General features: G+C 35.5%; 1 protein-coding gene across 1 annotated transcript in view; it reads left to right on the plus strand.

Moving 5' to 3' along the window:
• Positions 1-26,437, plus strand: part of CAMK1D (calcium/calmodulin dependent protein kinase ID) — a 457,058-nt gene that overhangs the window by 382,849 nt on the left and 47,772 nt on the right. Inside the window, exon 6 of the mRNA XM_003771427.4 lies at positions 20,229-20,304. Within this exon, the coding sequence (XP_003771475.1) occupies positions 20,229-20,304 (76 nt within the window). The remainder of the gene's footprint in view (positions 1-20,228; positions 20,305-26,437) is intronic.

Raw genomic sequence — 26,437 nt, forward strand, 5'->3', positions numbered from 1 at the left:
TCACAATCTACATCACTGTAGTGAACATCTCTATTGATCACTGATCCATTTGAGTCCATTGAGTTTTTGAGTATGCTTTTATCTATAACATTTCCTTTAGAGTCAAGAGTAAATCTGAACATAACAGAAATGGTTTTCTTTACCAACCTAAAGCAATGCATAATTTCAAAGCCTTTGAACTAATTATTTAGCATTATGGTAGTTTTTAACTGGAAAATAGTTTTATATTTAAATGACTCTTTGGGTGAATGGCTAATCATTTGAACAAAACATACAATATTAAAAGGGGAAAAGGAACATTCTCCATAGCTTTATGTCCCTATCCTTCTGTGTTTTGTTTTTGTTTAGAAGACATTGGAAGTTTTATAAATTTGAATCTTGCTCTTTTAAATTTATTTGTACAAAGTAACCAGAACTGATACATTGAGAAATTATCATTGCTTTATATCATCTTGTATCATTAAAATCAACTTTTTTTGAAATCATCTGATTTTGGCCTTAATCAGTCATTCAGTGACATTTATTAAGTATCTATTATGTCCCTACCCCTTTTTTGTTTTGTTTTGTTTTTGTTTAGAAGACATTGGAAGTTTTATAGATTTGAATCTTGCTCTTTTCAATTTATTTGTACAACATAGCCAGAAATGATACATTGAGAAAGAAATGTTATATATGGTGTCTTATACCATTAAAGTCAATTTTTTTAAATAATCATCTGATTTTTGGCCTTAATCACTCAGTGAGCATTTATTAACCTATTATGTTCCAAGCATTGCACCAAGCAGTAGGTATACAAAAAGAGGCATAGGACAGCCCCTGTCCCCGAGGAGCTCACAATCCAATGGGAGACCATATCTAAATATATTTAGAACAAGTTTTATACAGAATAAATAGGAAATAATTATCAGAGAGAAGGTACTATAATTAAAAGAGGTTGGGAAAGGCTTCCTGTGGAGGGTGGGATTTTAGCTGGAACTTGAAGGAAGCCAAGAAAACCAGAAGGCAGAGATGAGGAACAACAGTCAGAGAATACAAAGGTGAGAGATGGAGCATCTTGCTTGTGGAATACTAAGGAAGCCTATGTCACTGAATCTAAGAGTACATGAATGAGAGTGAGGTATAACAAGACTGGAAGGCTGGGGCAGGGGGGATTTACAAAGGGCTTTGAATGCCATAGACATTTTATATTTGATTCTGGAGGTGATAGAAAGCCATGAGAGTTTACTGAATAGGACAGGGGTCAGGGGCAATGAGATGGTCAGATCTGTGATTTAGGAAAATCATTTTGGTAGCTAAAAGGAGGATGGACTGGACTGGGGAAGACTTGTGGCAAGCATACCCATAATTATCAACAGGTATTTGTTGAGTATCTATGATGTGCCAGGGACAGTTTGGTCTAAAATACATTCAGATAGCATTCTTGATTCTGAGGGGCTTACAATCTAGTTGGGGGCATAGACAGAAAAGAAATGCTTAATGATACAATTCATCTTCTTGCTTCCAGTCTCTTCCTTCTGCATCAAAAATGCCATGTCTTTTTATCTCCTGTTTTTCTGTCTTATTCTTTCCATTTCTTTGCTTTGGAGAAGAGCAACTATGAAGCTATCAGCTTGATTTTGAGTCATACTTCTCTTCTCCCTGGGCTGTGATCCTGGAGTAATAAGAAAGTCTTTTCCCCATCTTGTAAAATTCCTTTTATCTTATTCCTCCCAAACAAGGACAAAATGCAAGTTTCACTTGATTCTTTGTACAATGGTGAAATATCCCTATTTTGGAGAACCAGAGTTTCATTGAATATCATCTTATAGGTGGGTATGTTTAAAAAAAAAAAAAAGATAATTCATGCTCCATGAATTGAAGCTAGATTAGATGACATCTATGGTCTTGTCCAGTTCTAAAATTCCATTTCTATGAGATCACTGAGGTTGTAAAAGAAGGCCCAGCTAGGAATCCAATAAAAAATAAATAGGGAGATAAGACTGAGGAGGTAAGGGAAAATAATCTCTCCATACACTATTTTTCTTTCTTGCTGTAATCACATATAGAAGAAACTAGACTTGCACATATTTGATGCCCTATTTAATAAAATTTGAGAGAATATTTCCCCAAGACAAACACACTCTAAAGAGATTGTGTAAAACTAAAGACACAAATGTGGTAACTCCTTGTATTCTCTATTCAGCTATCTTAATTAAAATAGCTTGATATGTTCTCCAAAAGTCACTGAGAATAAAAAAGAAGACACTGAGAAGCTTCAGTTTTTAAGTTCATATAACTGAGAAATAAGGTGAGAAATATAACCCCTGTAGAGTAGCAGATTGATAATCTGTCTTTACTGCTGCTCAGTGATGCTACTAATATGTGAAGAAAATTTCCAGTGTTCTTCATCAGATTTTTCTGGGTTGAGAAAAGCAAATTGGTATTCAACAAAATATTTAAGAGCTTGTCAAAAAACACGTAAAAAAAAGCCTTCTGGAAGGATGTGTTGTTGTTGTCTTATCAGCAGGATATTTCCAGGGCCCCAAACTTTTCTTTTCAGGAGAAAAGACAAGTTTTTGCAGTCTTGAACCCAACCCAATTTCTCACCTTAGATTGAATAACTAAACCAGCTGGGTTTTTGTCTTGCTAAATAATCATCCGTGATTAGAATCATATGCTTAGCAAAAGAAGTTTCCCTTAGAAAATGGCCACACTTTTGCATTTTGCATGTTTTGTAATGACAGTGATTATGCATAAATGTATAGAGCTAATTTCTCTCTTTCCCTCTCTATCTTTTCTCTACCTCAGTTACAACAACTTCTCTCAATAATTTAATTGTATTTCACAGGTGATTTTATGCTGCTTTTATTAATTTGGCCATTATCATCACGAACAACAAAAAACTTGCAGAATGAGAAATAAAAATACTCTTAACTCCCTGAAAAGATTATACCAAACATGTTCACAAAGTAGACCTGAATATTTTTTAATCTTTTTTTGAAGCTGTTATTTTTTTTATTTTTGTATTTAGTTTATCAGGATCATGAATATTAAGGGACTTCAGAGATCATTTTGTCCAATTCCTTCATGTTACAGGGGTTGGGGAAAAAAGCTGAAGAAATGTTAATTAACTTATTTACAAGTGGGGAGGCTAGATAGTGCTAGTGATACAGACTGGTCTTGGAGTCAGAAGGATCTGAATTCAAGTTCTGGCCTCAAATACTAACACTGACTAGCTGTGTGACCCTGAACAAGTTATTTAACCCCAATTGCCTTGTTAAAAAACTTAATCTAGGGTCACAATGGTACATATCAGAGAGAGGACTGAACACAAACCATGATTCCAAAGCCACGGTATCATAGATGCTATATTTAATATATACAATCCTCTGCTTGTATTGACCTTGCTTTGTATCACTTCATATGAACCTTTCCATATTCCTTTGTATTTTTACTATTTGTTGATTTTTATAGCATACTACTTCTCTTTTTACATTAACATATCATAATTTATTCAGTCACCCTCCAATCATCAGACAAATAATTTTGGCCATTCTTGTCCATGGCCATCTATAAATACTACATGGGGTTCACCCACTGTCCTACACACCATTCTTTCCATCTCTAAGCATTGTGAGAATGCTAATTTCACATATTTCAAAGATTCTTCAGAATACTTTTTTTTCCCCTAAAGTAATTCCCTCCCTCCAAAGTTATTTAAACCAAATTCTTCTCTATTCTGGGCAGAGATAAACTGTTGGTCTATCCTTTTAGTAGAGTGGCAACATTAAAAGCATTTTATCATCTGTCTTCTCCCCACCAGGAACCCTAACATGTCAACATGACCCAACAGAGATCCTATGCTTCCACCCACAGAAAGTTAATCTACTCAGTTTGGGTGCTTAACTTGAGGCATGGCTGCCTTGAGTTAGTTGGAGGATTCTAGAGTCAATCCTCACTTAAACCTCTCTGTATCTGATTGGCTCCAAGACCATGCTTAATTTGATCCAGTTACTCAACAGGATATCTCCATGTACTGCTACATGTATCCGACTCGCTTATCTTTCCTACACAGGGAAAAATAATCAAATCCATGTTATCATTGCCCCTAAAAAAAAATCTGAAAATCTACTTCCCTGTGGCTCTTCTTGCAATCCCTGTAACTACATAGACTAAAACTTCCTTCTCTGGCATTCCCAAGATATGGTTCTATCCCTCCATAAAATTTAAGTTAAATGAGGACAAGAGATGTTTCACTTTTATATTTGTATCCAAATGTCTAGCACAGGACCAGAACACAGTAATATTTAATGAATTTTTGCTGATTGATAGTTGTTCTTACTTCCAGGCTTGGATGGAATCACAATTGTTATCTCCCCAAACATACTCCAAATTGGACTTTGGGCCTTTATATTTGCAGTTACAGCAAGGGGGTCTAATACTCTTGACATATACCCCCTTGGAGCATATCATTTTTAGGAAAATTTTTTCCTTTAAACCAAGTCTTAGTATATTTTTACTTCCTTGCAACAACTTCTCCCCACTTTTTTCTGGTGCCCTTCTTTAAGACCAAGCAGAATACCTCTTCCACAAATGGTTTTAGACAACTGTTACCTCCTTCCTCCTTCCAAACTTCTCCTTTCCAAGTTTAACATTCTTGGTTCTGTCAATTATTTTCACATGACTTCATTTTAAGGTTTTCTTCCCCTTTTTAACCACTCTGGCATTCCCTCTTTGGATGCTTTCCAGTTTAGCAATTCCCTTCTTTAAATGTCAGACCTAGAAGTAAAAATAACTACAGGTTCTGACCAAGGTGGGATACTGAAGTTCCAGTACCTTCCTTGTTCTGGATATCATAGCTCCTAAAGCAACCAAAGTTTGCAGTACCTCATTACCCTACTAATTACCACTAAAAGGGAATCAAAACTAAAAAAAAACATCAGATAAACAATTGTATAGTCATATACCTTCTCATCCCCATCTTGGATTTATGAAGTTGACTTTTATTTTCATTATGTTATCAAATATTTAATTGTAATCTATTCAGGCCACATTTAGGAGTTTTGTGGGCTATGTATGCCTCCCCCACCACCTCCAACTGCATATATATGACACCCTCTGCTTTATACTACTTTTCTTATGATAGCTAAATGAATAGAACACTGGAGTCAAAGACTGGAGTTCAAATTCTGCTTTTAGACACTTACTAGCTGTGTGAACCTGATCAAATTATTTAACCTGCTTGTTTATTCAACTGTAAAATGGGAATGATCGAATCAGATAATATTTATAAAGCTCTTAACATAGTACCTACCACATAGTAGATACTATATAAATTCTTATTCCCTTTTCTTTCCATTCCTTAGCATTTCTTGCTGATTCCTGTTCATTGTAAACTATAAGGGATATATTATTCTTATAGAACCATGCCTTATTTTTGTAATCATCTTGTTACCTTTTTCTTTTGTTTTTATTCCTTCCTTGCTTCCTCCCTCCCCTCTTCCTCTTCCATCTCTGTTTCTATCTTTTTATTTCACTTAGGTACAGGAGTCACCCAGAGGCCTGATACCCCTTTAATTGGCATTGGAAGCTTGACCTGTTCTGTTTCCAATATGGACTGGTTTGCTCCTCCTTCAGCAACTTAAGCATCCCAGCTTCTGAGGGCTTATTATATTAATATTAATCTTGGTGTGAAAATATCATCTTAACTCATTGCAGCTCAAAACTCCTGATCTCAAAAGTTCTACCACCCTTATTCTTTCCAGTAGCTGGAGTGACAAGCATGTACTACTATATCTGGGTTTTCAATTCTATTTTTTAAAAAAGTAGTTCTTGAAGCAATTAGATGGCATAATGGATAGAACATTGGCTCTGGAGTCGAGGACCTGAATTCAAATCCAACCTGACACAAGCTGTGTGACCTTAGTCAACATTTAATCTCATTTCCTTTCCTTTCCCACCCACCAGTTGAGTTGTCACCCCTCCCCAAATGCCCACCAAAAAAAAAAAGGTCTTTAATGTATATATTAAATATACATTTGTATAAATGTATGTGTGTGTGTATATATTAACTACTCAGATTTCTCAGTGGCTTTGATTATCTTATCTGTGAAACAAAGTCTTTCAGACTAAATAGTCTTTCAGCCCCCTTCCAGAATTTAGATTCTAATTCTGTCACTTAAAAGAGGAATGTGAAGCAGATGAAGATTGGTTATACCAAATCTGTTGGCCAGATGATCTCCATTTCATCTCAGAAACTCAGATTTCTCAGAACAGAACAAGGAAATATTGGCTGAAATAGATTTGTTACCCTTTTATTGACTTTTTGGTTTTCTTTTCTAAGTTAAGCCATTACATAGTGCTTTCTCGTGAGTCTATTTTATCCAATATTTTCCACTGAGTTCAACAATCACTGTGTGATTAAGGACAATTCTTGTCCTTAAAGAACCTATTTATAATTTATTGATTTGCAACTCTATTGATCAATAATAAACTACTTTTGTTCCCTACTATCTCTGCAAGAAAATATAAATTCCTCAATCTCCTTTTCTAGTTTTATTATCTATAATTCCTTTCCCAAAAAGGGAATTTGTTGTTGTTGTTCTTGAAGATTTGGGTTCAAATCCCATCTGAAACACTAGCCATGTGAACCTAGCAAATCACTTAAACTCTGTGCCTCGGTTTATTGTTGTTCAGTCATTTTTCAGTTCTGTATTGCTTTTTGTGACTCCATTTGGTGTTTTCTTGGCAAAGATAATAGAATAGTTTGCTATTTTCTTCTCCAATTCATTTTACAGATGAGGAAACTGAGGCAAATGGACTTAAGTGATTGCCCAGGGTCACACTAAGTGTCTGAGACTGGGTTTGAACTGAAAAATGAGTTTTTCTGATTTCTAGCTTGATGCTCTATCTACTGAGCCACCTAACTATCTGTACTTAGTTTGTGCCTCTGTAAAAAATGTAGCTCTAAATATGATCCTGTGACTCTGTTTTCCATATGTTTCAACTCTGATTTTTACAATTTCTTGGCTTAGGTCAAGCACAACTTTTAACATGAGGCTTTTCCTAATTCCACTAATTTTGTCCAAAAATTAGTTTTGGGGGAAGTGTTCCTCCTCAAAAAGTATACAAAGTGCATTCGCTTTGTATATATACTCTGTATATACTTGTGTCTTTCTTCCCTCCAAAAAACATAAGTTTGGAAGATCATTGATTCTGAGATTTTTGTCTCCCTGTGTTGAGCAAAATGCCTGGGACATGGCATAATATTTGTAAAAATCAACTTTTTCAACTTTCAAAATGAATTTTAGTATTTTCTTAGGATCCCCACCAGTTTATCAAACTCTTCCATTTCTATTAAATCAGATGTGATCTCAGGGACTCTTAGCAGATCTCAGCTTGTGCTTGATATATGGGGTAGAGGAAGAGAGAGGCAAGGATAGAAGATCATCTCATATTTTTTTTCTCTCTAGAATTTTTGAAAAGCCCAAGAGTTACTGTAATTAGTGTACTTATTTACATTTAGAGCGTAGGTGGCCAGTCTTGCCCTTAGTCCTCAGAAAAAGGAATGCTTACAGTATTAGGTAATAGTCATGTTGCTGTTACAGTTTGTGTTACAGGGGAATAATATACTTAACCTTGAAACTGAATCTCTGAGAAACCTTGTTGTGGAATCACTTGATGTACACTCTTCTAAAATCTCTCATTAGAAACATTCTGTTTTTGCCTTCCTATTACAATCTCCATCTCTAGCACATTTTGTGTAACACCAGCTGCCCTCCATGTTCTACCCATTACAGTCCCCACCTTCCTTCTCTCCCCACTTACTTCCTTCTCACCCACCAACCACATTTTAGTTTCCAGAGTATATGAATAGCTATCCACCCTTTGGGTTGGAAAGGAAAATCAAACATGGTATGCTTCAATATTCCAGTGTCTTTCATGCTAATGGTAAAAAATTCCAAGAAACCATTAGGTTGCTAGGAAATAAGAGTAAGCTGACTTATGGCTGTCCATCTTAGCCAAATGTCACCTTAAATGAGTTCTTGTAGCAATCAGAATTATTGCAAAAATAGCGGAAAGAGAACTGTACCAACAGAAGGAGAAATTTAGTGATCCAAGACATCATCTATGTCTCTTAATTTCTGTCACTCTTAAGTTATCAGCCAAACCAAAAGCAAAATCAATCATTCCAGAATTATTTCCCTTGCCAGTAACCCTGATAATATCACTCTTAAGAAACTATGCAGAATGGCAATATCTTAACACCCTGTTTATAGTAAAAAACCAGTATCATTTACATTTTTTTATGCATGAAATGAAAGATGCCTTTTGCCTACATTAAAAGTTCCTATGTTGCTGGGAGCAAAACCTGACCCAAACTGTCCTATATTTATTCACATGGAAAACTCCTCACTATGGCCCCTTTGCTTTTAGCTCAAATGAGAGAAAGTATATAAAATGCCTTTCAAACCTGAGAGTGTCTTCTATAAATGTCAACTCCTTGAATACTGTCTCCTTCTTGTTGAGAACAAATTCTGCCCTGGTTCTGTCTAAAGTCTTACATTCAACAGAAGAAGAGAATTTTGCTTCCTTTGATACCTAGAATTGATTTTTGAGTTCTGAAAAGGGAATTAATTATACATTGCTATGAGAAGGTCAAGGAAATATCATCTTCATCTCCTACTTTCTTCCCCAGAGCTTTTTTTTCTCCTTCCTTATGACACAGTTTGGTAATTCTATCCAGCAATACTGCTCTCTGACTCAGATGACATGCATTCACATACATCCATTAGCAAGAGTACAGTGGTTCTTCTCAACATTTAGCCAAAGGGACCCAGAGGGAAAAAAAGTTTATGCCTGCACTCAGAGAAACAATCCCAGTAACCAGGATTTCATAATAATCTGGAAAGAATATTGAGAATATTGGATACTTAAAGATCACTTGCAATAATTCAACACTTTTTAAAAGTTATAATACTTTCCTCCACTTAAGTTTATGCCTGCACTCAGAGAAACAATCCCAGTAACCAGGATTTCATAATAATCTGGAAAGAATATTGAGAATATTGGATACTTAAAGATCACTTGCAATAATTCAACACTTTTTAAAAGTTATAATACTTTCCTCCACTTAATTTCTAATTTGATTCTTTATCATGGAGTAGGAATGCCTCTGGGCTTTCTCTTAAACAAAGCTACTGAAGCATAAGTTCTAGTAAGTTGTACCAAGCTGAGAAAGCTTTTAGTATTAGCCTGGTAACGTCCAATATCCTTATCATCCCAAACACTCTGTTCTCAGTATAAAGTTGGCCATAGGGTGATGAACCACTTTTAAAAACTGTCCACAGAGACTCAGCAAGGTTGTGATCTGCATTAGTGAAAAATGTATCCACACCAATGGATTGTGAATTCTTTAAGGATAGAAATGGCTATGCCTTATTTCTAGCTAAGAAGAATCTTATTTGGTTGTCCTTTAAACTCCATGAAATTAACAGGTACAGTTGATAAGAAACTGAAGTATGTGGGAGGATAATAGAATTTTGCAGGGTCACTAAATGAGTGGTTGAACAGGGTATTGGGCCCAATACAGATAATTGTCTTATCTAATGCTGATTTAATGATTATATTTTATGTGTAGAGTATTCTTTTTCAAAGCACTTTTGCATCTTTCAAAAAATCCACACTAATAAATCTCTTTATTAGAGCATCTGCTTTGCTCTCAAGATGTTTTTCTCTATAAATTCCAAAATATATGACAAATCATTAAGATTCCATTATTAACAACTAAACAAATGTGTTCTCTATGTGCAAAAAAAAAAAAAACTGATGGAAACCTATCTTAAAGATTCACTTGTTAGGGGCAATTATTTGGTACAACACATAGAGCATCAGCCCTGAAGTCCAGAGGTCCCAAGTTCAAATCTTACCTTAGACACTTAACACTTCCTAGCTGCATGACCCTGGGCAAGTCACTTAACCCCAATTGCCTCAAGGGAAAAAATATTCTTTTGTGGGAGGAAGGTCATCTCTATACAGGAAGTTGATTATTGATTTGATATAGAAGAAACAGGATTGGAATGAAATTCTGGAGAGCCATTCATATTTGTTTAGTATAGGAAAGATTAAATACAAAGCACTTACATATAATAACTCTGAATATATTAATTTTTATTAAAAACTATATTGGCCCATTTTATAGGCAAAGAAGGATGTTCAGGGTCATATAGCTAATAAAGGACAGAACTAAGTTTCTAATTTAGACCTCTCAAATCCAGGAGTCCAGAGCTTTTTGATATATAATACTATCTTCGATGTAAAAAGAAGATGCCTTCTAGTTCAACTTATACCTGAAAGAAGACCTTGCTATGACATATCTTATATGTGGCCATGAAACCTGTCCTTAAAGACTTCAGAGGAAAGGGAACCCATTCTTCTGAAGTCAATCCATTCCATGCCAGCACATAATGTAGTTGTTAGGAAGTTTTTCCTGACACCAAGCCTCAATTTATCTCTTTGCAACTTCTAATCATTGCTTTTGGAGGTGAAGCAGAAATAATTTTTTCTCCAGAGGAAAGATCTTCTAATACGTAAAGATGTCTAGACTTCTCTTTTCAGATTAAAAATGTCCCTAAATCCACAATTCCTTTAATCAAGCTTCATATGATATGTAGTTAGGTTTTTCATCATCCTGGTTGTCTACCTGCACATTCTTCAGTTTATCAGTGTCCTTAAACTAAGAAGTAGTTTCCTGGAGAAAGAAATGGCAAACTATTCCAGTATCTATGCCAAGAAACCCCAAAAGGGATCATGAAGAATCAGATACAACCAATTGATTAAACAACAACAAAAAATGTAAAGAGAATATATTTTAGCATAAATGTGTTAGTGATCTAAGAGCTATGTCTCTTAATTTTTGTCATTCTTAAGTTATCAGCCAAGGATCTCTATGTTCCCATAATACTTGGAGGCCTGGAGAGCCTCTTTTTTAAACAAAGAGAGCCTCTGAAATTCATATATCTAAAAGTCAGATGCTTCTTGATCTGCACAGTCCTGGTAGCACCCCAGATTTAAAGAGGAAAGGTTACAAAAGGACTCATGTGTGAGAGCTGATGGAATATAGAAATATATTATTACACAATTAAACTATTTTTTCATAATTGAATTCTAAACAGTATTTGGAAGTTTCACAAGGAAATGGAAGATCATGAATAGTGGATTTGAATATATGATGAACCTAAGCAGGTTCTAAGAACTTTGTCAAGCATAAAATAAATTTGGGAGGATGAAGTCAGATTACAAAAAATCTTACATACGCAGTTTAGGAGTTTGAATTTTATCCTGGAGGCAACAGGAGCCCTAAAGATTTTTCTGAGCAATAACATGAAAACTAACATGATTCGAGTTCTGCCTTATAACCACTCTCTAGGTCAATGTTTGGTGAAGGATCACAGAGGGAACAGATCTGAAACAGCCTCATTAGGAGGCTACAAGAATAGAATTGGCAAAAGGTAATAATGCTTGAACTAGAGAGCTAGCAACAGGAGGGGGGAGAAGAAGAGATGGAAGAGATGTAATCTAGAAGTAGAATTGACAGATCCTGATACTTGATTGGGCATGAGGGAAGAGCAGAGAGAAGGAAGGGGGTGAAAAAGAAGAATTAAGAGAATTCCAACTTAGCTTGAATTTAACCCAGCCTTGAACAAGAAAGATGGACCAAATAACATCTTGAATTACCTTCTCTCTTAAATTCTAGGAAAGATATCTGCCCAAGTACTATCTCCACCCCATACAGGACAACCTCCCTTTCCTCCCTCTTAAAACCAGATCTGTAAGAAGCATGAGTTCCTATTTCACTTAATCATTTCACACCCACCTCCACACATTCAATTCTAAATTGATTCTTCTTACCCATCTGTCTCCTTCTTTAGATCCTATTTACTTTTTTTTTTTTTCATTCTCAGATTTTGGCAATAGCTCAGGTCTCTGTGTCCCAAGGAGTTGTTTATTTTATCTTACCCATATTGATTGATAAGGCTTGCTTAGGTGTCTGTAGTTCTTTCACGATTAGGGCTTTCAAAATGGGTTGATTTTTAAAAATCTAAAACATTTCTTCCCCTCCCTTTCATGATTTTGCCTGTTCTGGCCTTTTCTTTTTATATTTTAATTCTGTGGAGAACGATTTATGACACTGAAAAGCAGATCAAATCACAAATTAGAATCAGTTCTCTAGATGTCTCAAGCATCTTTTTGGTGATTAGCAATAGGATGCATGGACAGCTGTTGCTCTCTAAGTAGGTAATTTTTCTCAGGGGATTAATGGCAACTAGTTAGCACGTGAAAGGGAAAGTGGTTCTAGCTCAAAGCAAATATATAAATGCATTAAAATGACTTTTATAATTTTATGACATACTCTTTAACAGCAACCCTAATGATAAAGCAGACACATCTTGCATTTCATGGTAGAAATGGTTTACATATGATGCCCATCCTAAATCAGTGAAGAGAAAATATTTAAGGAGTGTTCCTTTTCTTAGAAGGATTCTTGATCTGGTGTCCATGCATCTTTTAAAAATAATTTTGTAACTACATTTCAATATGATTTTTAATATTTTTAAAACTATATATTCTTTCATTTAAAATACTCATTTAAGAGGTATCTATAAGTTTTACCACACTACCAAAGGGATCTATAACAAAAAGGGAACAAGAAAGGAAAGGAGGAGGAAAAAAGGAAAATAGGAAAGGCTGACCAGAAAATATTTGGTTTTAAAAGGATCTGAGTAGGTAGGTATTTGAATGGATTTCAAATTCCATAAAGGTCAACAGTGTGATATGGAAGTCACTTTGATTGATCTGAGGCTGCATTAAGAAAATATATACCTAGAATCAGAGAAGTGTTAATATCTGTTATGTTCTGATCATGTCGAGAACATTATATTAAGTTGTTAGTGCTGTATTTTAAGAGATGTAGATAACTGGAGAGCACCCAAGAGTGTGGCCACTACGATGGTGGAAGACTTCAAAATGATTGAATAACTGATGGGAATGGGAATGTGTAACCTGGAAACAAGAATTAGAGGAGATGCTATAGTCACATTCAAATAACTAAAGGGCCTTCATGTAGAAGAGGCTAATTGAAACGCCAAATGTGAAACCAGGAACAGTGAGTGGAAATTGCAAAGGGGCAGTTTTAAGGTTGATATAAGGACAACTTCCTAATCCGGAGCTATTCAAAAGTGTCATGGGCTGGCAGAGAAGAAAGTAGATTTTCCCTATCTAGAGATCTTGAAATAAAAGGTTCAGCACAAGTTGGATGTGTTGCAGAGTCTATGCTTGTCCATGAATACTAGATGAGATTTGAAGCCCCTTTCAATCCAGAAATTCTTGAATTTGATGAATAGTCAACATAAGTGACCAAATAGTTTCGAATTTAGCAATAGAACTAAGTCCTTCAGTTTACCCTGGGCCTCAAAGGGAAGGATTTGATCTAGTAGAGAGAAAAAGACAGAAACAGAAATATAGACAAAGACAGAGAGATAGAAAGACACACAGAGATAGAGACAAGTACATAGAGAGGTTTTCTTCTATACTATATATGAATGGAAAGTTATTCATCTCCTTGCATTCTCTTTAATGTAGTATTTCTGCTCCCTCTTCCCCCTACCTCCACCCTGTAACAAGACAGCTGATTTCCAGGCTTTTAGCTACGGTTCATTAAGCTATTTTCTTACCCTTTCCTCAGTAAAGAAAATAGCTTGCCCTAATTGTTTCAAAAATAAAATAAAATGATTCCGAATTTTTTGAAAAATCCCTAAAGTTTTTCCTTAACTAGTCATATTTGTGCCAAATTAGTACAAAATTAACTTGGTTGATGGAAGATTTTTCCCATGAAGTGGAATTTTCCATTGGACAGATCAGAGGTAACTGAGTGTGACAATATTAAATGTAATTAGCATATCCAGTAGTCTAAAATGCCAGTGTTTCAGATAGGATTGAAATAAAGTCTGAAAAAAAATGGAAGTCTTTTCCTTTTACTTGTCAGTATGAAGTTCCAATACACAGTTTTGATATTACATTGATGATCGTATGATTTACCTAGTTTGAAGACTTTTATTCTAATAATTAAAATAAGATTAACCTTTGTGACAATCAAATACCATGCAGGGATTATGAAAAAACATCATGGGCTAGTAGGAAAAAGTAGAGATCTTGGAGTAAGAAGAACTATATTCCAAAGCTTGGCTTATTTAGCTGCATAGATAGCTTTGGGCAAGTTTCGTTTCACTGTTGATATTATTTGGACTATTGTTCCTGTTCATTCACTTTTTTTAATCGTGCCCAACTCCTCATGATCCCATTTGGGCTTTTTTTGGCAAAGATACTGGAGTGGTTTGCCGTTTTCTTTTCCACTTCATTTTACAGATGAGGAACTTCATGAAGCAAATAGGGTTAAGTGACTTGCCTAGAGTCACACAGCTAGTGTTTGCAGCCATATTTGAACTTAGGATGATGAGTCTTCCTGACTCCAGGCCCAGTCCTCCATCCACTGTACCACTCAGCTGTCCCAGTTATCTCATAGCTTGCAAAGTGTTTAAAAATATTATTTCATTTGAGTCTTAGAACGATGTGTGGCCGATATGATTCCTCCCCATGATAATAATTGGCAATATGTCCACTTTCCAAAAGGCAATATTAATGGCTCAGAGGTAGGCAAGTGGCTTTCCATTCTCTGATCCATACCAAACATTGCTTCATTTGCTCCAAAAAATAAAAAAAGTTTTGGCTAGGTTTCTATTTTGACACTAAGAGAATGGAAGTTGAAATTTGTGTTTATTTCATCTCCTTGAAGTAGAGTGAAGTAAAAAAGGAATAGTTGATTGCATAAACAGTGATTACAGTAAAGATAAGAAACTGGGGAAAGATATCCCCAAACTAAGGTAATCACCACTGCTCTTAGTAGTACTACAGTCTAATCTCTGCCCCCATTCACTTTGATCCTTATTCCCATGTCCAGCTGAGGCAAGTAGGTGGCTCAGTGGATACAGTATAGAGATGGAGTGAGGAAGACTCATCTTCATGAGTTCAAATCCAGCCTAGTTGTGTGACCCTGCACAAATCATTTAACTCTGCTTGCCTCAGTTTCCTCATCTATAAAAAATGAGTTAGAGAAAGAAATGGCAAATTATTCCAGTATCTTTGCCAAGAAAACTCCAAATGGGGTCAAGAGTTGGACATAATTGAAATATACTCAATAACATGTCCAACTAAGGGAAGAAACTTTTTCTCTAAATTTCTCTAAATTTATTGATGTTATTACCATAGAGATCATGGAGTAACTTAGAGGTTAACTATTGCATTAAGCACACAGGATCACAGAAGGATCTTTTATCACATAGGTAATGAGTGGATGAATCAGAACTTGAACCCAAGCCTTCCAGCTCCAAATCCAAACTAACTACCTCCTGATTCAATATTCTAAGAACAGAGGTAACTTTGCCCATCTGTTTCACAAGCATTCATCTAGCATTATGGTATTTTTCAACCTTGTATTAGACATTAGGGATAAACAAAATAAGAGGACACAGTCATCATCCTCAATGAGTTTTCAGTTTAGCTGGGGAGTCAAATTTGTGAATTAATTTGCAATTTGACTTTGGTCTGTGCTAAGAGCTTCTCATGGCATGAGTGATAATGTTAGCAAAACATTCCAGTTTGGACTGAGCAGGGCATTCTGGGTGGTAGCATCTCTATTAGTGAGGACATTTCTAATGAGCAAGTGAAGATTTTGACCAAGGAAGAAATAAGTAATGGTTGGTAACTAGGCAAGTTTGGCATAAAATAAACAGGTCAAAGGCTTATCTCCAAATAGAAGTACCCTTTCTTCCTCCAATAATATAGTGAAAATATAGAAGATAGATCTTGTTAAGAGTTGTTAAAGCTGACCAAAAACTTTAGCAAAAATCCTAAGTCTTATTAATGAAAGTACTCTACAAGGATAAAGAATGAAGGAATCAAGCATTTATTATGCATTTACTATATTCCAGGCTTATATGCTAATTGCTTTACAAATATTATCTCATTTGATTCTTACAACCATCTTGGGAGGTAGGTGCTATTGTTATCTTCATTTTACATTTAAGAAAACTGAGACAGATAGAGATTAAATAGCTTACCCGGGACTAAATAGCTAGTCAGTTATATATAGAGCCAGAATGGAGCTGAGATCCTCCTGATTCCAGACTCAGTACTCTATCTTCTGTACCACCTACCTGGCAAGAAAACTGGGGGATAAGAGTGAGAAGGTAATGAAAAAAACCCACATTTAAAACAACCAACATGAAGAGCAAGGTATATCAGAAATAACAAGAGTCATTTGACCTATATCTCAAGCTCTAAAAAGGACTCCTTAGTACATTTATTAATATTCAGTCATGAAACTGAAGCATTTGAATAAACCTGCTATACACAACTTTGCCCCCAAATTAGATTTTTCATCAATATCTTAATGTGTTTAAAAACAAAGAAGATTGTAAAATATTGGCAATCAAAAATTCAAATTAGATTTTCTTTTCTGACTTACTTTCACATATCTCTTTTAATTATGACTAGGAGCCTCAAAAATTGTGACCCAACATGACAAATATGGAAATAAGTTTAAAAGAATTGCACATATTTAACCTATATCAGATTACTTACTGTCTTGGGGATTGGAGAGATAGACAAGGGAGGGAGAAAAATTTAGAACAAAAAATCTCACAAAAATGAATGTTGAAAACTATCTTTACATTATTTAGAAAAAATAAAATGCTATTGAAAATTTTAAAAATTATATGACCTAGGTCTTACTCTGACATCCATGAATTTTTGGCAAGAGAGTGTAAGTGATTTATAATAACATAGTTAACTGATCTAGAAGTAGCCAGGAGGGAAAATGACTAAGATTCTTGTGCAAAAAAAGCACAGAAGAAAATTGCACACAAGATAGTTGATAAACATAGAATATGTAAGGGGTGAATGTGAAATGAGAAAAGATCATGTTAGACTGTGATCTAATGCCAGAACTTTTCTCAGTAGGCTGTAGGGAGTCCTTGATATTTATTTTAGCAAAGGAGTAATTGAATTGGATTTTTACATAAGAAAAAATTAGTCTGGTAATTCATGGAGGATAGAGTGGGAATGGGAACATTGGTGATGAAGGTGGGGTTTTTTTTTTCATCTAGAATGGTGGCAATATAAGAAGAGGATAGTAATGAAAGAGGGTGATAATGAATGCCTTTAATAGAATAATTACAGTGAGAGTTTTAAAGGGGGCATAGCTTTTGAGAAATGTAAAATTTCTCAATGTAAAATCAATAATTCTTGGTAACCAATTGGATAAGAGATAAGGGAGAGGGAAGAGTTAAGGAATGATATAGTTCCAACATGGGAGAATGGATGACAGAAAAAATTAAATTGGAAGAAAGGCAGATTTAGGGAGAAAAGAATAATCTTGATTTTGAAAATAGCTACATTAGACAATTGGAATTATAGACATGGAACTTAGAAGGGATGTAAGAACAGTAGATGTAGATTTGAGATCTCTTTATGGAAATAATCATTGAAGTCAAAGGAAGGAGTAAAAAGAAAGGTGTTAAGAATGGAGAATAGACCCTGGTAAGACACCCTATCTTTCTTTTTAATTTATTTTTAATTCACATTGTTTTATGAATTGTCTTGGGAGAAAAAAATCAGAGCAAATGGGAAAAACCATGGGAGAGATTAAAAAAAAAAAAAACAGAAAAAAGAAGTGAACACAGCATGTGTTGATTTACATTCAGTCTCCTTAGTTCTTTTTCTGCATACAGATGGCATTTTCTGGCCAAAGTCTATTGGGCTTACTTCAGATCACTGAATCACTGAGAAGAACCAAGTCTTTCATAGTTCATGATCATACATTTTTGCTGTTACTATGTCCAATGTATTCTTGGTTCTGCTTGTTTTGTTCAGTATCAGTCCATGTAAATCTTTCCAGGCCTTTCTAAAATTAGCTTGTCCATGATTTTTTATAGAAAAATAATATTCTATTACCTTTATAAGACAGCCTTTTTGAAATGTTTGGTAATGAAGGGGTGATTGCTCACTGGTGATTCCTGAGAAAAACCAACTAAGTTTTCTCTTGTGGAGAAATCCAGTCTCTCCTTCCCAGACCTCCTGAGAATCCCAAATCAGTATGCAAGCACTATTATTACAGCTGCCTTTATCTTTTTCCAGATGCCTTCCCTCAGGCACATGGCTAATGGGAGTTCCTACTTTAAATCTTCAGCTGAAGCACTCAGTTTCTCTGCATTGATGTGCTCACCAAGCATTTGGGTTATACCTTGTTTTGTTTTCTCATAAAACCCACAACTTCTTTTTTGACATGAAACTGGAGTTTTCTAATTTATCAGATTATTTGCTCATCTCGGTGATTGTGTTCCTGACTTTCTGAAGTCATCTCCTCAGGGAGGTAAAACCTGATCCAGCTTCAGTTTGGATGAGCTGGCTAGGCAGACATTTGAATTTTCTAATCTGTCCCAAAGATGGGATCAGGGATGTGTGGCCCACTAGAGAATTAAGCCAATTCTTATGTAAATGCAGTCCTCACTTCCAGCTCCATCTGTCTGCATGTTTATATGGCCTATTGGGTTGAAGCTTGAAGATGCAAGATAATATGAATCATAAGTTTCTCTCAGATTTAGGATATCTCAGATCTAATGTCTCTTCATTACTCCACTTTAGGAAATGGGGAGAGGTGGGCATGGATCTGGGATTTCATTGGTTTAGGGAACTCCCAATGAGGAAATCCCTCTCCCAGTACAGATTGACATCTGCTCTGCAACATATAATTTTTAGAGCACTAGCCATTAACCTAGAGCCCATGATGGGGCAGCTAGATGGCACAGTGGATAGAGTACTGGCCTAACTTTCCCCAGTTTCTCACTTTTGTTCAGGTTTCTCACTTTTGCTCAGGAGTCTGCTCACTCTGCTCACACTACTCAGGTCTCCTGAGGAATAGGAATGGTTCTTGCTTTTTATTGGAGTTTTCATATTAAAAATGAACTAGATCACCATTCATCAGTAATTATTTTTCCTCTCTCCCATAATTCTCTGCTTTTGTCTAAGACTGTGCCCTTTGCCTGGAATGGCCACCTATCCTCCTTTTGGCAAATAAATTAAATATTCATTGAAGCCCAATTTAAATGCCACATCCTTCAGGAAGTCTTTCTTGATCCCCCTGATCAGGAAAGACCTTTATTTCAATATAACTAGTAATCATTTATTGCATGTCTATTATGTACAAGGCTATATGGGAGGTTCTGTGGATGCAAGATGAAAGTTCCTTTTCCTCTAGACTTTCCAAAGTACTTTATTTTGTAATTCTTGTATGTATTATAATTCTTCAATGTACTTAATATGTATTATTGTGTTTTAGTTATCTATATTGATGGCATCCCATTATTACACTGAATATTACTGTATTTTGTCTCAATTTTGTATCCTACTCAGCATCTGAGGAATTGCCTTAATCACTGTAGCTAATAAACTGTTGGTCATCATTGATCAGAAATTCCATAGCAAAAGAGATTGGGGTCTGGGTGAGGAAATGGGAGGGAGGGAGAGGATCCTGTGATTAAGACTTGCTTCAATGCCCTTTTAGACTCTGGATTATAGCAGTCAGCTGAAGGACAGGGCATGAGATAATGAGAATAAATGATGAACTTTTAAATTCCCTCGCTGAATGGCCCTTCTTGAAGAATAAGATTGGTAGCTTTAAGACAAAAGAGTAAGATTAGATTGATTGCATTTTCCCTTTCTCAGAGGAAAAAGAAAAAAGGAAACTCAGTGGATCAGATAACTTCTGAGACCTCTGAGACTGAAGTAGGAAGCATGTAGACCCTTCATGGATCAGATTGACATTCTAACTGTGAAAGAGAAAACAGTCTCACTCTCATCGTGAGCATTGCCCTGGGCACACAGTAGGAGCATAACTCAGGAAATCCTTGTGGATTGACCGATTTGAGTAATTGGACTCTGCTACTAAAGGCCTTCACTCTTTTATTCCCCTTCTAGTAAATACAAGTAACAAATGGCTCCAACCATGCCTGCCAGCCAATTTTCTAACCAATAGAGCTTTCTGATGATCCAACTGCAAATTGAAAAACCTTGCCTTGTACATCTAATTTTCACTACTTAGTGTTTTTTATTTCTTTTCCTTTTTCATACAACAGCTCCAGAAGTCCTGGCCCAGAAACCTTATAGTAAAGCAGTTGATTGTTGGTCCATTGGAGTGATTGCCTACATATTGTAAGTATTTACATATTATCCCAGTCATTAGAAAAGATATGGAAAAGTTAGAATTTTACTCAAAATAGGGGCAGCTAGATGGCTCAGTGGACAGAGCACCTGCCCTGAAGTCAGAAGGACCTGAGTTCAAATATAGTCTCAGACACTTAATATTCCCTGTGTGACCCTGGGTGAGTCACTTAACTCCAATTGCCTCAAGAAAAAAAAATAATTTTACCAAAAATAGAAAAATAAGTCTACCGATTGTTTCTATCATATCATTCTACACAGAAGCCACATTTGCCCTTAAAATCTAGTTGGTATAAAATGTGAATATAATTCATAATCAGTATTATTTTTCATTGTAAAGTGTTGCATGGTACAACATAGCTTATGCAGTATGGCATAATATATGTAATATGGTGTTCTATGGAGAGCTATAGAGTTGGCATTGGGAATATTCAGTTTCTCAAACATTTTGAATCCCATTCTCAGACATTAGTTATAAAACTCCAGATCTCATCTTTCTCTTCTATAATATGAAAAAGGTTAGGCTCAATGACCTCTAAAACTCCTTTCAATCCCATATAAATGATCCTGATTTTTTTTTTCAAAAAGCTGACTTTTGGAGAGATTGTGGGTATATCTTGAACCAATATTATTCCAACTATAACTTCATGAAATAAAGTGAATATATGCATGTCATACTAATAACATATTTATTCTGATTCAGTTGTTTTGTCAGTCATGTCCAATGCTTCATACCCCATTTGGGATTTTTTTAAGAGAGATACTGGAGTGGTTTCTCATTTCCTTCTCCATCTCCTTTTACAGATGAGAAAACTAAGGCTAACAGCTAGTTAAGTATCTGAAGCCAGATTTCAACTCAGGCCTTCCTGACTCCAAACCCAGTGCTCTATCCATTGTGCCACTTAACTGCTTTAATAACATATTTGCATAACTCTCTATGGTATATGAAATGTTTTCTTATAAACTAAAATAATACAATATAGTAAAAATATTATATTTCCCATTTCAAAGATGTAAAATACTTAGGAACCATAAAGTATCAGATAAATGTTGGCTGTTATTATAGATATTAATTACTATAGGAAGGATTGGTAAATTGCTTCAATGGGATCCTCTAAAAAGTTAATGTATCACAATTCCAATTTCCAGTTTTATTTTCAAAATCTTGTTTTGGAACACCATTCTAAGATGAGACTAAAATAAAAGTGCATCTTGGGCCAAATATTTTATACAATTGGTTAAAAATGAATTTTCTTCCCAAATTAGGGTCCCTGACAGAAATAGCAGGCTGCAAAACATTTCCCTGGAACATGTGGGGACTCAGTCAGAGAAAGGTCTGACTGCTCATTACTCTGTTCCCCCCAGATATTGTTCAGAGACTTACTCCCTTGACATTTAATTTTTTCCTCATTTTCTGAAAGATGCATTGTTTTCCCCTGGCATTTAGTAGTTTATCTTACATAACTGGAAATCTTATTACTTTTGTATCAATTCAGAAGGGCAATGCATGGAGCTCCATCCAAACATGTCTATTCCAATCTAACTCGCTTGGGTCAATATGCCCTCCTGAGATAATGTGTTAAGACCCATCCTATTCAATTAACTGGGGACAAAAATGATGAAAATGATGTGATTTCTCAAGAGCAGGGGGATGGGACATAGACACAAATATGTTGCTCAGATTAATGAAAATAGGGTAAAGGAGAAATCCACATAAAGCGCCATAAGAAAATTTAAGAAAAGAGAATTTTTAGGCAGAGGAAGGTCAGTGGAAGACTTCATTGAGAAGGTATCACTTGAAATGAACTTCAAAGGTAAAGATAACAGAAAGATAGTTGAAGTCCACTCCATGTAACTAAATTGACTTGTGTTACTACATGAAGGTAGAGTAGGGAAGCTGAAATAGGTTTTGGTATCGATCTAAACTCAATGGGGCTGCCATTTTGGGACAATTTGCACTTTAGAACTTTATGGTGAATTGTAAAATGAAACTTTCAGGTAGTAGAACAACCAGAGAAGATGTTTTAGAACAAAAAGGAAGCACAAGGGAGAGAAGAGGGTATATACACATGGAGGGCCTTCCACAGCCACTAACCTTTTTTCTTCAGAGTTACCTATTGCTCTAACCTGTAAAAAAAAAAAAATGCCAATCCTAGAGAATAAATATTGACTATGTATAAAGTTCAGGCTTAGAGGCAAATCCACCTTCATATATTTATTAGCTGTATTACCTTGGGTAAATTGTTTTAGCCTCAGTTTACTTAACTGTATAATTGTTGTTCAGTCTTTTATTATTTTATTTTATTTTTTTGGTCATGACTCCATTTGGAGTTTTCTTGGCAAAGACACTGGAGTGGTTTGCTTGTTTCCTTCTCCAGCTTATTTTACAGATGAGGAAACAGGCCAACAGGTTTAAATGACTTGGAGTCACACAGAGAGTAAATGTCTGAGGCCAGATTTGAACTTCTGGGGGAAGAAGGAAAGGAAAGAGGAAAGGAAGGGAAAGGGGAAAGAAAAAAGGAAAGGAAAGGGAAAAAATATATGGAATTGAGAGAGGAGAAGCATGACGAAGGTGGTTGGTTTAAGTCTCTGTGAGCTGATATAGTACAAGAAGTATAAGTATAGATAATATTTATATTGTTAAACAGCCTCCTATACTTGGATAATTGGCAACAGTAGATGTAGGCATTCCAGGTCTGAGGCATTTCATAAGGCACAAAGGAGAGTGAACATGGCATAGCAGAGTACAGACCTGTAAATCTTAAAATTGGACCAGTCAAACTTGCTAGTCTTCGATCAAATCACTGACTAAGGCAAATAATAACATTAAAAATGAATGAGGGCTCAAGATCAAAGATGTCGTGCTCCAAATCTTTTACTTCCACCCACACATCTATTCTGCCTCTTTTTTGTAGAGAACCTTCAAACTATAAATTAGTGTTCTAGTTCTTGTTGTGGGCTGTGACCAAGAACAGGTTTAATTACCCAAGGGATCCTGCCTTCCCACAAGAGTTATCAAAAAGTCCTACATTATTAATATCAACTGGAATGGGAAAGAATTCAGACAACTTTTTTAAGAAGCAACAGTATTATTTTCATTTGATAAGCCTGTCATGTAGCTACCAGACTGTAGCAAAAAATGACTGCAATACGCCCCAGTATCCAATTGGCTCCTCTTCGTGCCTTTTCTCTCTATGTAAACATTGTTCATTTTATCAGCATGAATAACTTGCATAACAGTATGATATAGCTCTATTTTTGGTCCCTACACTAATTGCCATATTAGCCATCATTTAGAAAGACAGATTTCCCTCCCCCTCACCCCCCACTACCATCCCTACCTTCTCAGGAACATTTGTCTTTTAGCACATTTGATAGATCCTTCTTTCATACCCATATCATGCTTTCACATTCTTTTAGAGAAGCTTTGGAGACTTACCTTGAAATCAAGATCTAATAAAGTTACGTGAATAAAAGTTAAAGGTATACCAATCAAGTGCTAATGCCTGGCCTAGGCCTATAGTACTCCCTCATAGGAGACTAGAGTGCCCAATCCCAAATTAAAATGGGAACAGGTACCTGTTACCCGGTTAAAATCTCATGTCCCTCTCTCCCTTGTCTTCTTCCTGTCTTCTCAGGACCTTAAAGAGATGATGATATACCAAAGCTGTACCCCTAGGGCACGGAGAGATTCAAAGAGTTTTTTCCTTTGGTCTTGACTAAGGGTGACCTCGGGAAGATTCTCATTCCCAAAGTATCTTTTGAAACAGAGAGGTTAGAGGTATTATAACAGAGAATAGGAAATCAGTCTAGAGAGACTGGAGTTTCGTATTTGAACATTTGTTTCACAATGTTCACTATGTTAACAATGCATAGAGTCACTAAAAGTTATTATTGATGGGAATCTTAAAATAATATAGGCTAGTGTCCTAGTTTTATAAGTGAGGAAACTGATCACATGGACAGTCAATGGGTAAGCTGGTACTTCATTCTAGATTTTTTCCCCTTGGCTCCTCTTTTGATTCTATTATTCAGCTTCTGTCTTTCATTTATTTGTCTAGAAGAAGCCACAAAGTATTTGGACTTTTTTTTGGTAGTGACTTCATCCATTACTGATCACCTACATTCCATAAATCTTCTGTGCAGTATTTAGAGTAAGTCTCATAAAGATTGAAACTGATTCTTTATGTTATTGCAAGTTATTCCCCACAAGAAGCCTCTTTTGCAAAATGTAAGGATTAGTCTAAAATCTGGAAGGTCCCTTTGAGTTCTCAACATATTTTCCTCTATAATACTAATATCCTGTGATTCCATATTTTCCTAATATTTAGCTTAAATGGACAGAACATGCAATTCTAACTTTTAGATTTCCATATTTCCTAGAACTTAGTAACAATTGACAACTAGCTATTCATAGTTTATCTGTCTTCTAAGAAGGATAATTACAACTAAATGCCCTTGGAAAAGAAAAACAATAGTGGTTAGAAAATTTCAGTAAAATGATGGTTTCTAACAAAATGTTATCAATATTAATCTATTATATCAATAAGAATAATTGAATGATTTTCAATGATAATTTAAGTACTTGCTATGAGTATACCAGGCACTGGACTAAGCAATTGAGATACAAAGACAAAAATGAAAAAGTCCCTATCTTCAAAGAGCTTTCATTCTATCCAAAGAAGTATGGTGTTGAGCATTGATCTGTTTTTAATCCCTATACTATGCATTACCATTTGGAAGGCTGATTCAGACCTCAGGGTATTCTACTTGTCATCAAGAGTATAGGGTCTGTTTCCGCAACTTCCGAGGTACAAAACTCAATTTTATGATTTTTCCAGAAGACCAATTTCTAATGAGTTAATTTATACTAGAAATTAATTTTTAAACCCAGCACCAATGTACTAATCTCCAATGAGAAATATGACCAAATATTTTTTGTCAGCCTGTTGTGCATACTCACTTCTCAATGAGAAAATCCACTAGAGAAATGGAATTATTGTATTAAGATTGTTTAGAAAATAATGAATCAGAGCAAAGGTAATAAGATGGTTGTAAGTATTTTACCCAAACCTAGTAAAAGATTCTTCTCCATCAAAGAGATATTCTGACCCAGCATCTGTGTCAGTTCATAAAAATACTCTCTCCCTTGTGTACAATACTGGGGTAACATTACCCTCGTCAATACCACGCAGACTGCCATTCTTCCATTTCCCCTTATCTTTTATAATTCATCACTGCTAGAATTCTAGGTTGAGAAGTTCTATAATTCTCCCTAGACAAATGCCTTGTAGATCTTTTTGCATCTAGTCAATAGAGGGACATCAAATGAATTGAATTCTCCAAATAAACCCGATTAATTTCCTTATGTAATTAAAGCTCTTCACAAATTATATTAGAACCAGCATAAATGTGAAACTTTAAGGAAATTTCAAGCTCAAATATAAAGCATTAATCCATCCAAAATAACATTTCTAAACTGTGGAGCAGTGGTCATCAGACAGATGAACTCAGAGCCAAGAAGACCCAAGTTCAAATCCTACCTCTAATACATACTACCATAAACCATACATCCCATATAACAAGACACTGCCTAAATCTTACAAGTCCAAAGTTATTTGAATTTTGTCTTCTCCTTTAAAATGTAATTCCTTTAGATCAGGGTCTATGTTTATATATATATATATCCCTAGTGCTTACTATATTGCCTGGCTTATGTGTTAACACTTAATAAATGGTAACTAAAGTGGATAGAGTGCCAAACTTGGAGTCTGCCTGACATCTTCCTGAGTTCAAATCTGGTCTCAAACAGGCTGTGTGACCCTGGGCATGTCACTTAACGCTGTTTGCCTCAGTTTCCTTATCTATAAAATGAGCTGGAGAAGGAAATGGCAGACTGCTCCAGTTTCACTGCCAAGAAAATTCCAAATAGCGTACGTACAAATAAAAAGTCAGTACTAAAAATTTATTAAACAATAAATGATTGTCAAACCAATTAATTGACTGGCTATGTGATCCTAAACTAATTTCATTATCTGTCAGTGTTCTAGGCAACTCTCTAAGACTTTGAGCTGCAAAGACATATATTGATAGAGACAGTTTCCCTCATCCAAGGAATTCCTAT

This window comes from Sarcophilus harrisii, chromosome 5 (assembly GCF_902635505.1).
Source record: "Sarcophilus harrisii chromosome 5, mSarHar1.11, whole genome shotgun sequence".
Classification (NCBI taxonomy): Eukaryota; Metazoa; Chordata; class Mammalia; order Dasyuromorphia; family Dasyuridae; genus Sarcophilus; species Sarcophilus harrisii.